Source organism: Stegodyphus dumicola, chromosome 2 (assembly GCF_044657685.1).
Source record: "Stegodyphus dumicola isolate Sdum_Otavi_A_Nest chromosome 2, ASM4465768v1".
NCBI lineage: Eukaryota > Metazoa > Arthropoda > Arachnida > Araneae > Eresidae > Stegodyphus > Stegodyphus dumicola.
The window spans coordinates 1,519,008-1,537,979 of record NC_140769.1 but is presented as its reverse complement, the minus strand read 5'-3'; the positions used below and the strand labels follow the sequence as shown (position 1 = coordinate 1,537,979).

At 32.0% G+C, this 18,972-nt stretch overlaps 1 protein-coding gene across 2 annotated transcripts in view; it reads left to right on the top strand.

Annotated features, from left to right (window-relative positions):
* The window catches only part of LOC118204059 (uncharacterized), a 126,509-nt gene that overhangs the window by 26,494 nt on the left and 81,043 nt on the right, over positions 1–18,972 (top strand). Inside the window, exon 1 of one of the 2 annotated variants that reach the window (XM_085810384.1) lies at positions 5,230–5,661. The exons of the other annotated variant lie outside the window; for it this stretch is intronic. Coding sequence (XP_085666510.1) covers positions 5,632–5,661 — 30 coding nt within the window. The 5' untranslated portion in view covers positions 5,230–5,631. Of the gene's footprint in view, positions 1–5,229; positions 5,662–18,972 lie in introns of those variants that run through there. 2 annotated transcript variants of the gene reach the window in all.

Here is an 18,972-nt window from a genome sequence, read left to right as displayed (position 1 = left end):
GGAGCTGTCCTGATTAATATTGGTAAATAAAGTTGTTTCTATTCACTCCAAATCTACGAACCCCGTACGAACGTGAAGGAAGAAAATAACGTAACAACTGGTATCAGAGGAAAAAAAAAAAAAAAAAGAACGTAACAATATTGTACCACATAAATAAGAATACTGTCATACCATCATTTATGTAACAAAAGGGGCGCCATTTTACATTCATTTAAATACTTTGTGTAAAAAGTGTACCACCTAAAATAATGTAATGTACCAACAGTTGTATATATTGTGTAGTTTCAGAATTCCTGACGTAGATGATTGGCTACTAGCATAAGCAGTAAATCAAAGATTTCCGAGTTTCTCTTTTGTTATACGGCTACGAATATTTAATTTTAATTATTAAGTAATTGTTAATAATTATTATATATTTAATTACTGTTAATTTTTATATACTATTTGATTACTATTACACGCTCTAGTAAATTGCGGTAAACCGCAGTTATATGTGCGCAGGTTCGAGGTTAAAGGATTTGAGAAACATTTATCAAACGCAGGGTTGGCATGGCAGACCTTTTTGGGAAGAGTGCCACCATCTGAAAAGTAAAAAAAAAAAAAAAGTTATGCTTGTCACTGCCGGTTTTTCCAACATACTAAAAAACATGAAAAGGTGATAAAGTAATTATTTATAGGCTGATTATGGGTTTTTTTACGGAAATAGCACATTTTTTTATGTAAGTCTGAGTAGTGGACATTTAAAAAATAATAAATAAAACCAACGTACAAACTAGGATTAAATAAACATTTTTAAAGGTACAGTCAGTCAGAATATGTATAAAATAATAATAATAATACTTCTAATAATAATAATAATAATAATAAATTGAAAGCTTTCAGATTTTATATTACTCCCAAAGCGGAGTTTTTTTAACATTTTGTGTGTTACATTTATTTATTAAATATCACGTTCTTCACGTTTGCACTTGAACCATAAAATTAAATTCAGCAGCAATATCATAAAATGTTTAAAAGAGCATATCTTTAGACTTTCTGAATTCTCGCGCGCTGGAGATGAAAATGAAATGTTTTTCTTTTTCTTTTTTTTTTTTCCTTCTCGTGCAGTATTGCCATGGCTTGCTTTGAAATCGTTGAATGTGTTAATCAAAAAGTCATAAATGCTTTACAAAATATGAAATAGATAATAAAACAAATTCCAAATCCGGGCTTCCAGATGCCCATATTCGGGTGGAGACGTACGTTATTCAGAATTAGATGGCTCTAGGTACCATTGTTTTATCACAATGCGAGAAACATAATGCATTTAGGCAGATTTTTTATTATTTAATCTCTTTAAAGAGTGGCAACAATTTAAAAAATGATTAGCCGTTTATAGTGAATGAACACCAAACGGCAAGACGAAATTAATAGCCCTTCTGGGCTAACGCCCTTCGGGCTAATCAATTGAAACATTTAATTCGAAATACCTATTAAACAGTTAGTATTTAATTAATGTGGTTTTTGAATATGTAGTTTTTTCTTAAGTCATCTATCTATATCAGGATGCTAACAAAATTAGGTGTTTTATGTGCATATCAGTTCGATATTTTGATTTTATTATGTTCATAATAGAAAACATTTGTTCACAAACATCTACAACAATATCTGACAGCTAAATCATGTAATTTGGAAAAGTGCTTGTTGGTACAAATTTCCAAAATTCAATATAATTTGGATCACTTGCAGCTGAAATAAGTTCCCTGTGGAATTATTATATTTATTCTAAAGTGTTTATGTATTCGTCTGTCGACGGAGTTGATAAAGACGATATTATTATTTTTTTCAAATCTTTTAATTTTTCAATAAATCTTCGCGTACCACTGTTGAAACTCCGCCATGCCACACGTGCCGCGGGATGACCATCCCTGAACTAGCGAAACGTAAAAATATAAGTATTTTGAATAATTCGGTGAGTAGAGCTTAGTCTCTTTATAATATTGGTTTGTTATCGTTTATTAAAGTTTGTTATCAGTTTTTAACCTTATTCTTGATAGGTTATTGTTGTCAAATTTTGTACACGTACACTGTGTGTCAATGACAGTGCCATATGTTGGAACGATTTTAAAATTCAATTTATAGTCTTTGAAATTGAAGGTTGACACGATTTTTCGCACATATCTTTATTTAACGAATAAAGTATATGAAATTAACTTTGAAATTTACAAGAGTGGAAAAAAATCTTATAAATGAAATTTTTGTCAAATATTTAACATCGTTTCTTGGAGACTTTTCGAATATCGCTCGATTTTTTTCGACTATTTGACGTTTGTAATTTTAAAATTTCAACAGCTACAGAATTTTGAAAAATTCCAGATTAAAGAGCCAACTCTTCGCTTTCTTCAAAAACAAGAAGGATTTAAAAAAATATTAATTGAATGATTTTGTATACTAAAAAAAAAAAAAAAAAAATTCTGCAATGGGAAACAGAAAAGCTTTTCCCTGGGAATGGCTAGGAAACATAGTTTCAAGATTTTGATATTATTGCGCCCTAATGAAATCTACCACCTGATTTTTATTTATTTATTTATTTTCTTTTCAGAAGTTTATATATGCAATTCATTTTAAAAGTTGATATTCTTAATTTTATTGCTTTATATTCTTTTATGGGACTTTAAAATTCTAACATCTAAAATTGTTCCTGTTATAAAGATTTGAAATTTTCAGTTATTATGAAAAACACTTCCTAAAGGCGCGAATACTGCTAATCTAAAGAATTTGATGGAGAATAGTAATGTTTTCAGAGCTGATCTTGAATGAGTGAAAAATACAGCACACATAACTGTTTGTGGGTGATAATATAATGAAGTGCAGTGCTTCTCAACCTTTTTTGGTCCGAGGACCGGTGTTTTTTTTCCCCTCCCTCCCCTCAAAAAACACTTTTTGAGGTTTTTTGAGGGGAGGTAAAGGAAAGGGTATTCAAAAATTACTACATAAGTTAATTGTAATAGTCTTAATACCATTTGTCTGCAATCATATTTAAATATAAAGGTAAGTAAATATTGTAATTATTACAGTATAATTATCATATACTGATATCATATATTGATTATCATATACTGGCTTTGGAGAATCCTTTCTTTGCACGAAATTTAGTAATGTGCCTTTCGTTCCCTTCTTACTCATCCTGTTTATTGATTTTTAATCTACCTAAAGAAATAGTAGTTATAGCACAGTATTAAATTCAGTAGTTATTAAAAACTTACGCTGATGTACAGTTTTTAGTTGTCCAAGCGTACAGAAGAATGTAAGCAAGATAAAAAGCGAAACTTAACCTTAAGACGCCTTAACACGTTGAGCGCCACAAGTATTTCTTAGGCAATCCCGTTCAGGCCACGCGCGCCACTTAAAAGCGCTGGTATTGTAGGGCCAGTGATTCTTATCGCAGCAGAAAATATTTTACGTTCGGGACGGGATTCCTATAGGCATTCATTCAACACGTTACGCGCCAAGTCTGTTTTGTAAATAGTTACATTCTATACAAAGATATTACGAAGCAGAAAATTAGCATTACTGAATTCCGGAAAGAATTAGCGCTATCCCTTACAAGTTGTGAAAAAGAAGACATTCCATCGAACAGAAATGCAAGAACATCTAAAAAATGACAACGTAAACTGCAAAGAAAAGCGGGAAAAGCCTCTGAAAAACGGAAATATTGTAAATTATGTTATGATAATGGAACAGAATCTAGTAGAGTAATGGGCAGAAAAAAAGACTAAGAGAGCTGTCACATTTTGTAATAGCTGTGATGGAGAACCGTTTTTATGTTTACCGTGTTTCAATGAAATCCATTAATCCTGTAATGAATCAAAATTAAATAAATTTCAAATAAATTTTCTGTACTTCCATAAAATAGAGTAAATTTTATAGTTATATATCATGTTACTCGCTGTCAGCCAGTGGCGGTCGACGTGGCCTAAACGTAAAGTCTAGTGTCAGCCACAGATGGCTGACGTGGCGCTCAACGTGTTAAACACTACGATAGATGTTACGTTAAGTAATCAGCGATACTCAAGGCAGACAGTGGCACACTAACTGGTGTACTAAGTGTACGGCACGGCAATTTATGAAAGGCAATTAGGTACATAGTTGCCACTTTGTTATATTTTTCATCATCGATCGTATTATTTTCTAAACTAGTGTGCTGTTATAATATTGGTTGGCGGCCGATGACACTGTGGGTTTTGGACAGACAGCTGGATATTTCGCGGACCGGCAAATATTTCTTATGGACCAGTGCGACCCGCGGACCGGCGGTTGAGAAACACTGATGTAGTGAACCTTTTTTTTTATTTTTCAAAATTCGATTTACAACAATTCCCCCCTCCCCTTATTGTACATATCTTCATTTAACGAACAAACTGAAAAGTCTCAGAATTTGCATCACATAAAAAATCTTTCATATGAAGTATAAAATAGATTTTATTTTTTTTTTCCCTCAAAATTGCTAAATGCTTTCGATCCTTTCACGGAAGTAATTGTTATAAGTAAAGGAATGATTAGTCATTGTTGAAAAATGATTTTTAAATTGAATAATTTGTTTTGATAAAGTTGTGCCATTGAGACAAAAATTAAAAACTGTTTTTGTAAAATTATCTATTATTAAAAACTCATAAAATAATTAATAAACTAAAAGTAGAATAATAATTTATGCTAAAGTTTAATGGGAAGAAGAGATTAAATTATTCTCTAGACGAAATTCAATTAGAATGATTAATAAAAGCTTTGGGCTCTTGAATAACGAAATGTATTAATCAAATTACATAACGAAAAATATCGGCCATTATTTATTTTTCTTCTTGTAGGTCATTAATTAATTATAAGTTGTAAATAAAAGCGTATTTTACAAAAAGTTTTAACCTTTTTTATTTTAGTAGAAAATCTGACCTTTTTTCCCTCCTTGTATTTTAACATTCATTTCCCTGACGGCAAAGTTCGCGACGTTATAACGAAAGTCGGTTGTAGATATATTGTAAAAACTATCGGAAACACTCTGCAACATGAAAATCAAAATACGCGTGTACTTTAATTTTCCCTTGCGTTTTTATACGGTTCAACAGTCAGGCGTAGTTAGCGCAAGTCGAAAACGCAATGCATGAACGATCCCAATCGTCATCTATCGCGGAAGAAGACGATCCAGTGGCACCGCCTACGACGCCAGAGGGCACTAGCGATTCTCCCGGAGTGGGCGGTGTTCCTTTGTAGTACCAGTAGCAGGCAGCGAACACCACGGATGCAGTTACAGCCGCTGATTCTGTGATGCGTTGTACTGACTTCGACATGTCTACTTCGAAGAAATCATCAGCACTGATTCATTATTCACTGTGTTCTAGTTGTCTGTGCTAGTAAAGTTATGACTACAGGATTTGTGCCTTACAATTACCATTCGTACTATATGAACTGTGATATTTCTATTATTACGAAAATTTGGGTGTTCGATGTCATATCGTCTGATCGCTGCCGAGCTTAAACTGTGATATAAACATTTTTTATCCTTTTTGATTTTTGTGTCTTCTTTTTAAATTGTTTTTGTTCGACGAAAGGAGGAATTTGTATTCCACCTGAATTTATTGTTGTCTGTCGTCTGCTAAAATGTTCAGCCCGCTGCCTTACAGACCTATGGTAAGTTTTTTTTTTTTATTTTTTAAGTTTTAAAATCTGTGCTATCTCTTGGATCATGTTTCAGGTTTGCAGATTTCATATTAGGAAAGTTTGTTGTAATATATGTTAATGAGTAGTCACCATCGATTTATTAGAATTTGAATGCTCAAAAACTATGATGGACTTATTATATCTTAATTAAATTTCTATAGCCTGGACAAATTTCCAAATCTTGACTGTAATTTTAACTGTATTGAAAATTAGTGGAAAGTTTAATGTTTTAAAATTATTTTATGTATTAGTTAATTTTTAATTTTATATTATTAATTTACTAAATCATGTATGATTGACCATTATTAGTCTTTAAGTATTTTTTTATTTTTCTATGATACATTGAATATATTCGAGCTCCATTTCGAACTTTTCGAGAGAAAAACCGGAATGTTAAAAGTATTTCCGTAATTTTTCCAGCATTTTTTTCCAACACATTTTTCTTCTGCTGAAGTAAATCGATAAAAATTATTACCATATATAGAGAGTAACTCATTAAAAATTAATAAAATTTCAAACCGTTTATAACCTAACATGGTTTTTAATTTTTATGTGAGGTGAAGTAGTTTTTAAGTGAAAGAGTATAACGCTGTACAAAAATATTAGTGCTTAAAAATAAAAATGTATTATTCGTGTCTTTTGTATTCTTTTTAAAAATGTTGTACCAATTGTCTACCGCATAAGTCTGTAAGATTGGGCTTTAGGATCTTGTGGAGACCCCAAATAACCATGTAATTTTTATGGTCTACTTATTTCGTTATTAAATACCGAAATAGATATTGAATAAACTCTGTCCATAGATTTCATAATTGAAACCTGCAATCAGGGCCTGATTAAGAAAGGCTTTGCCAGTTAAGAAGGGCTTCATCAAGTCCTGATTAAAGATAAAACCAGGGTCTGATGAAGAAATATTCTGTAAAATCTTCTCATGAATTAGAACTTATATATTTGGTATGTTAAAGTTTTAGTCTACAAAGTTGAAGCTTAAAAAAAGAGGGGGGGGATTTTTCTTGCTTTAAAAATTATTAAAAAAAATTTCGTTTGTTATTACTTAATGCAAATTTTTTTCATGTTTTTTCAACGGTATGCTTTCAGTTTTTATTTTCGAAATTATTTATTTTTATTAGTTTGTTTTAATTTTTATTTATTTATTTGTAAATTATTTATCGATTAAATAAAGCTTGAAAATTCTTTACAATTTTTTGATTTTACCCACGACGTAATCTGTCTAAAAATTCAAATTTTTAATACCTATTTTTATAATTTTAGCCTTTGTTTATTGCAAAATTTTTAACAAAAAGCAGTATGTCTTCGTGTAAGGCGTGGAGGAAATGTCAAATTATATTTATTTCTCTTTCTGACGAATTATTTCATGCTTGTAACCGTAACATTCATGGAACTGTTTAAATTTAAATTAATTCATCAAATGCTTAAGAAAATTCAGATTGGAAAATGTATTCAGTGACAGTTATAGTTAATCTTTCATTTTGCTTTGCTTACTGATAACGGAGGCACGTGTGCTTACACATACAGGTTTCAGTCTTTGACTAAAATATGCAAGGATCATCATCTCTGGTTATGCAAAACCTGTATAAGCAGGCCTCCTAGACTCACAGGGCTGGGCTGTTGAGCTTTTATATCATCTTTTAACCCCTAATAACCTTGTTTTTCTTTCATAACTACGAGGAAAGTCATTTGGGAGGGACCCGAAAACAGTGTGCTTGCAACCCCAAGCTTATTGTATCAGACTGTGCCTGCACCGGTGTGAATGTTTTTTTTTTTTTTTTTAATATTTTTATCGGGTTGGCAACACTGGTACCAAGGGGGGCTGGAAATGTGTATTGTCCGGCGTGTTTACTGTACATCAAAAATGAAATGCTTAATCCTTCTTAAAGTGTTCATCATTAAACTACAGATGTATATATTGTTACCGTAAATCATCATGCATTATCATAGCAAGATGAGGAATTTTCGGTACTCTAGGCCATGGTATTGGTAAATGAGGGCAAGACGTCAGAAATTCGCCATTGGTCGCTCTGGTGTACTCCCTCTGCACTAACTCTGCAGTTCCACCCTAGTTGTAACGGAGGCGATCCAATGGTCTCCCATCCTCTCTGCGACCCATAAAGGTAAGAAGTGCTCCATGCTGCGACCAACCCCTTGAGAGGGGACACGGCTTGCTGTGTATTTTACCGCAGCGGCATTATACGCTTCTGCGAGATTCGAACTTGGACTCTTCAGTACAGCAATGAGCGTCACTGACCACTATACCGGGTGGGTGATCAGTATATTACGCTAATAAACACAATAAAGCGAAAATATACCGTTATTTAGCTGACAGCAAGCGCCCTCCGAAAATCAATGGTTCTTAGAACAACACTCATCATGCGCCAAGTTGATACTTCCACCTCGAAAACATACTTTCATTATTTGAAAACTGTGGGGAGGGTAGATGAACATAACATTTAATAGAAGATGGCATATCGCTCATATTATATGCTGAAATACCAATTGCCCCTCCTTCTAGCTAATAAAAATACGTGTTGCTATCTTTTCTTCAATCATTTTGTAGCATAGTACAAATCGTATTAGGTACGTAATTATTATTGCATTTATTAGGTGTTTCATTTATTACGAGTCACATAACCACAATTTCTGGAGGATGAAAAAATATTTGTCGCCATTTTCTTAAACGTAAACAAACTACAGCTGGAAATATAGCTGGTGTTTTTGACGTCTCCAGGCGACAGTTTTCAGTTATTGTCTTTCACAACAGATGTTTGTTGCTAACTGACTGCATAATTTATTTCATTTACTGTCGATATTATAAAAGTAAATGATAAACTTACGTTGTATTATTTCAGTACAGATTAAATAAATGATTTGAAAAGTCATTTTCTCAGGATTTCACTTGCAACAATTGTGTACTTCCGTATTAAAGCAGCCTTTGTACAATTTGGGGACTTTTTTGTACAGGTGAAAAGATAAAACTTATTGGCTGCAAGTTGCGGTTTTAGCGACTTTTTTTTTTCACAAATTGAAAGTATCACACATTGAAAGTCACAAATTGAAAGTATCAATATCTATCTATGTTTGCAAACATAAACAACACGAAAGTTTAGCAATTTAAAATACAAATTTGAATTAATAAGTATGTATCATCATTACAGAATAAAACATATTCTTTACTGTCTGTAATTTTTTTTGGTGGTGTTCTTCTCTCCATGTACACAGTGATCTGTTTTCTCTTAAAAAAACATCAGAGAATTGCACAGACAGTTGCATCGCGCAAACCTCGGCTATCCGCCAAACGCATCTCGTCGTTGTTCCCTTTAGAAAATTTGCGGCAAAATTCTGTATTCTTGCAGAAATTTTACCCCAGTCTCTTCCATTGTTGCCAAATTCCACAAGTGCGTATTTTAAAATTAATTTTGAGACAAAAATAACATAATTTGTGTATGAAAGCAGTTGAAACTAGAAGTACAACAAAAAGAACGCATAGGAAAATGGTGACATTGTTTTGACTGAAAGAATGGTTATGCGCATGGTTGCCAGAGTTTGCGAATTTTGAAAAATTGTTAACTTGTATGTTGGTTACATTAATACCAGATTGGTTATGGAATAGTAATTGTACTTGCATGGACTTTCTTCAGCAATGTTTTAGAATTAACTGCCGACTTCCACGTTAAATTCTAAATCTTTATTAATTGAAGAGATATTAAAAAAAATTAGGAACACGTTTTGTTAACAGTAAAACGCTGTTAACAATTCACCTCAGTTTTAAAGAAGTTTGATATGAAGAATGAGTTATTTGAACAAATTAAGTCAGTGTAAACAGCACTAGAGTTATTTGCACATATTAAATCAGTATAAACAGCATTAGAAACGAACAAACTAAAAATGTCTCCGACATCATTTAGTTATCAGTATTTCTCATAATTTGTTATCCGAAATAATTTTTTTTGGGGGGAGGGGTATTTTTAACAGACAAAATTGTTTTTCCCAGATGATTTGTGATAATTTCCCCGTCGAAACAAGTTTCTAAGGGCAAGACCCAATTAATTCCCTTTCATTGTAGAGTCATTATTATTATTATTGAAGCAGGAGAGGTGAAAAATGTGCATTGCCTTCGCCGGGTGTCGAACCTTGGGCCTTTCGACTACGCGTCGCGTATGCTTCCAATTATACCACGAAGGCATGCGGAAAGTATCTTATATGCTCCCCCTTTTAAAGGACGACTGGGGATTAGAGAACTGAATTGCCAAATTCTTAGTGGTGGCGATTTATCGTCCGCACCTTTTAGTTCGGGCGCCACTGGGGAAGCAAGAGATATGAAAAATGGGCAATGCCGTCGCCGGGACTCGGAACTCTGAACCTCTCGAAAACTCATCGAGTATACTTCCAATTAGACCAGGAAGGCATGTGGAAAGGAAGGAGGAAATACCTTATATCGTAATCGGATGTTGACTGTAGCTTTATTATACAGTGCGTACTGTGTTTAATTTTAATGAGCTGGCTACTAGATTTTAGTATTTTTATTTTAGGGAACAAGTGAAATGTTTTTATGCTTTGACATTAATAGTTTTTCTTCTTGCCTTCCTTTAATTAAAAAAAAAAAAAAAAAAAAAAAAAAAAAAAAAAAAAAAAAAACGTTTAACAGTAGTTTTTTTTTTTTTTTTTTTTTGTGTGTTAGACTGTGCTCTGAGGTTTTTGATTACGGTCCCCCCCCCCCCGGCTCAGTTCATCGAGCTGTCGAAACCGCTTGGTTATCTTTTTTCTAGTGCGAGAAATTTTAATTCACAGTTCTTTTTGTCGCATTAGTTTTCAAAATTCTGACATTCATCTGACACATTTACTGTGAATCACTTGAATTTGGCTTGGTGTTAATGCAAAGTTTTGTAAACAAATTCTTCCGTTTATCAAACTGCTTTGAAAATGTTTTGATGTTTTCTGGTCAAAATTTATATTTGTCAAATGGAGAACGCATCGTTTTTGAAATTTCTGGAATAGTTGATTCAAACATAATCATTAATTTCACTGTCAAACAAACACGACTTTAAACAATAGGCAGGAAGTTAAAAGTAGTGTGTAATAGCAAAACTCATCCATTATTTATTGATTGTCATTGGTTTCTTGATGAAGTTTCAGTCATTAAACTTTTTTCACGTTGATGTGATATAAATGCACATTACAGTGAAATATTTGCTTGTCACTTTGAATGATGTGTTTATTCTTTCATTTATTGATGCTTTGGAATGTTTAAAGAAGCCTCCCACCCTGGACACAGTTTTTTAAGAATTTTATTTTGCGAATTATTATACTAAGCTATTTCTTCATTGGATTGAACTTTGATTATGAATATACATTTATATATATATGGATGTAAAATTTATCTATTTAACCCCAGTGTTCATTAGATTTATCCGCTTAATGATTTGTAGGCCTAGATAGTTAAATAATTAGATTAGACATTGAAAGTTCGTTTAATTTTAATCGGGTTTGTTAAAATAATTTAGGTTTGCTACAAAATTGTCGCGTTACGTCATTGTAAGTTAGAAATTAAGTACTAAGTAAATAAGTATGACGATTAAATCTGAATAATTTCTATAAATTTAATTTGATATGTTTTCATTTAATATGCGTTTTTAATGGATTTGTTTATAAACGGAATTTTTACATTTGTGTAATAATACGAGGCAATTGTATGAAAAACCTTGTAAATTTATTTTGTTGTGTCTTTTATTATCTTCTTGTCTAAGTATTTTTGCTTTTAATATTAATAGAAAATTCCATTATTCAAGATTACTTGTTATAAACATAATTTTTTATACTCTGTCAGTAAGTATATTTTATGAACGCGAAATTATTTTATTTATTTTGTATTTTAGTCATAATTAAAAATATTTATAAATGTCTACAAAGTAACAGCGCGTCGAAATAGCGAAATATTTTATATAAACAGTTTTTTTAACTTGCACGGTCACCGCATTCCATTTCACCCAACTTGAGAGAGAAATATAATGATGAAATAATTATAAATGTCTTGTGAAAATATATATGTATATTTTTTAATCATGTAAGAATATATTGAGAGAGAAACGTAATAAAAATTCTCAGATTCAAAATAAGAAACAAATATTTTAAATAAGCATACTAATAATTATGTATACACTTTTTCCGAGTCTCTCATAAACCATAAAAATGATACGCTATTAAATATATGCCGGGCGTTGTCATGGCTGCGCATAAGTAACAAAAGACTAGAAAAGATTTTATAACAATTAAATTTTGATTTCGAAAGAAAATGGTTCAATTGAAACAGTATTTGTGAATACAGAACACAAGCACAAAGCGCGAAACACCCAATAAATGAGTTCAACTAACAATAATTTTATATGCAGTTAGAGAAAGACACACTTACGATTTTTATTTTTAATGGAAAATAAATAATAGAATTTCTACAAGGTCAGTTTAAAAATGCATTTTTGTGTATTTTGTGTGGCTCTTATTCTTGTTATTAAATCAGCATTCAAAAATTTAGTTATACTATAAAAAGGGCAAATTAACTGCAGCTGCAGCTATTATATTTTATATCCTTCGTACCAGACAGTTAAAGTAAATCAGACAGTGTATTTTTTGGTTTGTGGAACGAAGATTTATTTCAATCAAATCACGAATTTCTATTTTGAATGTGGCAACTGAAGGCGAGGCGTGCAACAGAGAACGTGCATTAATTGTTTCGCAAGAATTTCGATAAATGTAAATGGAAGTAAAGTCTCGGACTTTCTCCCGAGATCATGCGAATGCGCTACGTTTGAAGCATTTAATTGTCTACCTGTATTAATAATTGTAACATTAAGCTGTGGGGAGTTTTTATGTCAGATATAAATGCTTAAAATTCCAGAGTGAAGCAAGGAATAAAATTGTTGATTGATTACTGAATGCAGAGGAAAATTTTTTTCTCTTGATCTGCATTTTTATCTTTGTTGTAAAAATGTGTCATTCGTCTAAAGCCTAAATAGGCATTAATTTTTCCTATTTATTAATTTCGCTATTGGAATAAATTTTAAATAAATATTTGAAAAAATGAAGATGTGTTATAAAGGAACTATAATATACATAAGCCGTCTGAAGAAATAACCGTATCTCATCGCGTATTTTTACGCTTTTTTTACTAATTTAATTTCCGAAGGACACGGTTGCAGTCAGAACATAACAAGTGAAAAGTTGTTTTGAATAAACTACAGGTAGTAGTTATCATAATATTGCTTCTTTAAAAGACATCTACATGTCAGTAAGAAAACATAATAATATCAATATTTACATTATCTGAGATATCTTCATTTCTACTTCCCTGTAACTGCAAGCTTACCCTTTCTTATTTTTGCCTTTGCTACACTTAGGCCTCAAATTATCCATAAATAATTAGAGAAGGCGAATGTTTAGCTGATTTCGCGAAATCGTTGGCTAAATATCAGTTTGTATTTGCTTCGCTGTGATTGTTCAGTTTTTGAATTAGGCTAGCTCAAAATTCAGCATTTAGGAAAAAAAGGTTTGCCGTAATCTCAGCTGGTAGTTTACGAGGATTTATCTTTGTTAGTAAGACGAAAACTATCATGTGGACGAAACCATTTTAAAATGTAGGGGCGCTCGTTCTTTGGATGGAAGGGAATATTTTTACAATTTTCAGAACCTGTCCTTTAACCCTTTGAAGGGCATCGGTATATAATATATACCGGTTGTTTGTCAATATTTTAACCTCGGGAAAAAGTGCTAATTTCTCTACACCAAAAGCTATAATCGTAAGTTTCTAGTGTTTCCTTTCGATTCTAAATGGCAGCACCACCCTATGAATGCTCAATATTTTGCAGTTATGAAATTAATATACCTCGTTCCAAGGTATCATGTTTGAAGATTGATAAATTCTATTGGAGGGAAAGGAAAAATTCAAAGCCTGTAAATATGTGACGTACACAAATTTACTACATTTCAATCAAAACTGATAATTAAAAGATTATGTATACGTTTTTAATACCGGTATATAATATACTAGAAAGCCCGGCGGTCATACGGAATGATCGCTGTTCTAGATATTATAAATTATAATTAAAATGATTTGTGCAAAGGTGTCTGCTAGCAAAAGTGGTGCAAAGGTGTCAGGCGGCGAGGACGCCCCTTTGCTTACTGCCCCACGGGGTTTCCTCCTTCTATTTGCTTAATTGCTTAAAGTAGAGTGCAGTGAAGGAAACCACTGGCGGTACATTTCTTAAGAGCCACCTCTAGCTCAATCAATAAAGGTGATTTAAATAACGAAATGTCACATGTCAAAGATCTCTTTGTACACATTTCTTGTGTAGATCTTCTTGTGTAGATGGAAATTTCCATCATTTTTAGGCTCGCCTTGCAGAGGACCATCCATTGTTTTTAATTTTACGTCCGTTCTTTCACGAACTCTTGAACTGGCAACATAAAGTTGACCGTGTCCAAATGCAGGCTCAGGTAAAAGAATGCCAACACGCTTAAGCGTTTGGCCCTGAGACTTATGCATGGTCATAGCAAAGGCAAGTTTTACAGGAAATTGTCTATGTCTCAATTGAAACGGCAACCCTGTGCCGTGGCAACTTCCCCCCATTAGCTAGTACAATTACGCAAGCATCCCATAATCTGTCGGCGACAAACAGACACTTAAGCAGCATATATATATATGGAGTGAAGTAACATCATCGCTTCCGAAACGTCTGGATCCCGGGCTTAGCGAAGCATACCGTTAGATTCCGCAGGTCTGTGGCACGCCATTTTGACCATTCGCCTCTTCTTGGGAGTTTAATTAGCCAAGATATTAATTAAAAACTAATTTTCCCCTACGTTTTCCACTTTCTTTCTTGGATTTTCCCTAATACAGCGATTTGGCTACGTGCCAAATTCTTTTTTCTCGAATATCTACGGAACGGCGCCGAGTTGAAATTCGGGACGCGTATCCTCGGATTCCAAAAAATTCTCCGAATCCGTCATTACCGTTCTCATCTTCGTACGACTTTAATTGGCCGAGGTATTAATTAAAAACTGCGTAAACTTTAATTTCCGCGCTCATTTTTCCGAGTGGCAACAACAACTTTTAATAAACTATTGGCAACACACACTTTAGCCGCTTATATATTATATAATATATACCAGCGCCCCTACTGAGGTTAGCTTGTCAATAGATGGCAGTAACAGGCTTCTCCTTCTCTACTCTGAGAGATGACAGCATTTCTTTATATTATAATAGTTTATGATCTAATAATTTGTTTATGATAAACTTACAAGCTGTTTAGGATTCAGTATTATGTTCATGAAGGAATGAGGAGTTTACTGACCTTGCACTAGGACTGAATACAAGTATATTTCTTTCTTTTTATTTACTCTGCACCAGTTTCATTCGTCTCTATTTATCTAAAATTTTACTTTACCCTTTCTCAAGAGAAAGACTCATCGATTTTAAAACTGCCATCTGGGGTCAAAATTTTACACAATTGTAGGGGTTAAATTTGACATGTTAGCTCTTAAAAGACACCCCTTGCTTCGTGTTTTTCAAAATCCTAGAATCCAAGAAAAATGTAAGGAGGTGATTGACAACTGATTTGTAATTCCAGAGTCACGCCTTCTTCCCTTTGTGTGGTGTGATAAGATCACACAAAGAGTAAGCTCACTTAAAAATACGGGAAATGGAAGTCCATCTCTTAGTGTAATCACAAAAACTGCTGATTTGAAAGCGTGCTGTTATTCTTATCCTCTTTGTTAATTTCAGATGAAAGACTAGGGAACGCAAGAGAAATTTTCAGTTAGGTTACAAATAGTTTTTTTTTAAAAATAAATTTTACACTTGGTGAAATGAGGGGAAATATTTTAAGGCCCGCTTTAGATGCAAAATAGAATTTATCCAAAAGTTGAAAAGGAGTCCCTATGAGGCCAAAGGGGTTGAAAATCGAAATAAGATCTTTGAGGTGTATAAAATAATAAAGTTGTTTAATGGCGTTTCTTCCTGAACAAAAAGATATATTACAACCTATATTTACAAAAAATAAAAAAGAGGTCCTCGATAATCTAAAGTGTGTGTGCATGGGGGTGGGGGCGATTCTTGGCATCATAGCATAAACCATGGTTTTTTTTTTACACATTATCTAAAGCATAAAATATGACTTTAAAAAATGCAATATAATATAGTTTCTCATCTGAGTCCTAGTGTTTTATTAATTTTTTTAAAAATTTTTCGGCTGTTATATATCCTTGTAATATACTACTAGTTCAGTTGCAGCATGATACGATTTACACATGCAGTGTCATAGCTACTAAATTTTTTTTATAAAATAATAATATCGAATTTAAATCAAGTTCAAAAGCTTTTTACCCATATTTTACATAAGTATGTTCAGCCGGGTTGCATCATCAAAGTGCATAAAAACATAAATATTTTATTTTGTAAGATTTTAAATTTCTACCGAAATGTTAAAAGTTTTTGTCGTTAGACTTACATAATTATATTCAAGCACCCATCTCTACAGATGCTAATCAAAAGTACGCAAAATTAATTTAAAAAACGAAAAATAACAATTGGCAGCTACCTGGGGGAAAAAAAATGTCTTAGAGAGGCGCCAGTATAAAATATATACCGGCTCTCAAAATTTAGGATTTCGCTCTAGATTTTTTTTAAGTCTCAATTTTGTGTCCTTATGGTCCATAAGTAGTTCATGCAAAACTTTACCATAATTTTATATACCGCCCCTCAGAGGGTTAAAAAGCTAGGGGTGGATACGAGAAGAAATACATAATAATAATATATATACATATTTTCCCCCTTTTCTCTTCGTTTTTCTTCCTTCTTTCCTTTAGTACACACGTTTTTGAAAAATTTATGTAGAGCAATTTGAATGCAAAATATTTTGTCTTTTTACATTAGTGATAGTAAAAGATTCTGTATAGATATATTTTTTAACTCTTAAATAATCTTCGCATTTACTCCGAATACATCAGGTCACTTTAGTGTACGGGTAGACCAATCAGCATGTAAGGTTACAGTGTGTCGTGTAATGCTTGAAAGATCGTTCCCTTAGTTATTGAAATAGACAAGCTTTTGTCGTAGCAAGCGAAAAAATTAGAACCAGCGTATAATCTTGCAAAAAATAAATTAAAAATAAAAATAAAAGGGAAGGAAAAAGACTACTCCTCTTCCTTCTAGATTTTGTTTTCGTATCAGGTTTCCATGGCAAATAACGACTCAGTCATCTTGTGGTAAAAGAAGGATTGCCCCCTTTTTTTTTTGTCATGAATATACATCATTGCTTTTGGCGAACCTTTGATATTGATGTTGTTTATGTTTTCGTCTAATAAAGAGGGGGAAAAAAATAAAAAAAACTTATCCATTAAGCTTTTATTTAAAACTTATAAAATAATTAATTAACTAAACGAAGAAAAATAATTTATCATATAATTTGTTGAGAAAAAGAGATAAATAATTCTCTTTACTAAATTTATCTTCAGTTTTACATCAGGAATAATAAAAGCATGAAGCGCCTTTGTTAAATTTATAAAGTTAATGGCTAATACTTTTGACAATACAATTCGATTATCAGACTTCGTTATTTACGCTTTTATTATTCGTAATATAAAATTGTAGATAAGTTTTGTAAAAAAATTATTTAATCTTTTGTTTGAATTAAACTATATGATAAATTACTTTTCTACTGTATTAATCATTTTATGAGTTTTAAGTAAACATTTTAATGAAAACTTTTTATATTTTTTAATTAATTTTTTTTTAGTTTCGAATGCTGCGTTATCTATAAAATAATTCAGCTGAAAAGTCATTTTTCAACATTGAATAATCAGCCTTTTACTTCCAACAATTCTTTGACCTCAAATGGTCGCAAAAATCCAGTGATTTTTCCTTTCAAGTAAGTCGGAAATTAAATTAGTCAGAAATTTCATTTATGAAATATTTCCCCTCTCTATCGGATGCAAACAGCAAAATTCTGAGATTTTTTTGAACATATGTGCCAAAAATCGTTTCAACGTATATTAAAAGAAAAATTAAATCGAAGTTTGAAAAATTTATTAGCAGCTATTGCAATCAAAAAGTCTATTTTCCAAATTATTATCTTTTTTTTATCTATCTATAATAAAGGAGAGGAGAAGGAGAACGTCTTTTTAGTCTCAATGGCATCTTATTTAAATTATTATATTAAAAATTCATTTTTTATTAAAGAATAATCGCTTTTACTTTCAGCATATCTGTTACATCAGATGATCTAAGAAATCAAGCGATTTTGTTCTAAATGATAGAAATGACGTTAAAAACTTTGATACAAACAGTAAATGTGAGATTTTTAGTTGAACGAAGATAGGTGCAAAAGCTCGTTTAAATATTAAATTTAAAAAAAATTGTAATTCGAATTTTGAAAAATTCGCTTTACAACATAGCATTGTATTCCACAAACAGTGTGTACAGAATTTGAGCTCGATAGCTTATCAGAAAATAGATTAAAAATTGATGACAAACTTTTGACCATAGAGACGAATACCATGAGGGACAAGCTTATAAAAAGATATGCTGGGGAAGAAAGACAAAAAAAAAAAAAAAAAAAAAAAAAAAAAACTGATGCATATCTTCTGATTTTACAAGTATTTTGTGATTTTTTTCGAAAATTTATTGTGCCTCCCTTTATGTAAGTGAACTAATCCAAAACTGCGCAAGTAAGCAAACATACTGGATGCTCAATAAAAAGCTCATTTATCGTTTTGCGACAGGAAAAGTACGTTTGATATCAAAATGAACAAATGTTTAATAACCAAAATGATAATCTGTGGAAAATACCTTATCAGTTCAGCCAGTTCCAGAAGTACACGATACAGGTCACAATATCTTTCTCAAAAGTTGTGATATTTTTATTCAGCTATAACTTTTATAAATGTTGCACTACGTTCTTGACTACCAATTCATTTCGCGCATGCGTAGTTAAAAGTTAATTTTTTTAAATGTTCATATTTAATTTTTTTTTAAAATTTCTAATATTCACTGCTTTTATTTCAAATTTCAGTTAATTCGTTTCTTCTTTCCTTAATCATATTTTTGTTGATTCTTTAAATGCAGTCGTGGCTGAATTTTCACTGGAAGTGTGAGTTCAAGCATGTTATTTACACTGCCACAGTTGCAGAACAGCTTCGTCAAGCATTTCTCTAGAAATTCGAAGAAATATAAATAAAATATAAAGTGTTCTGTAACTTTCTGGCTTAGTATATGGGATC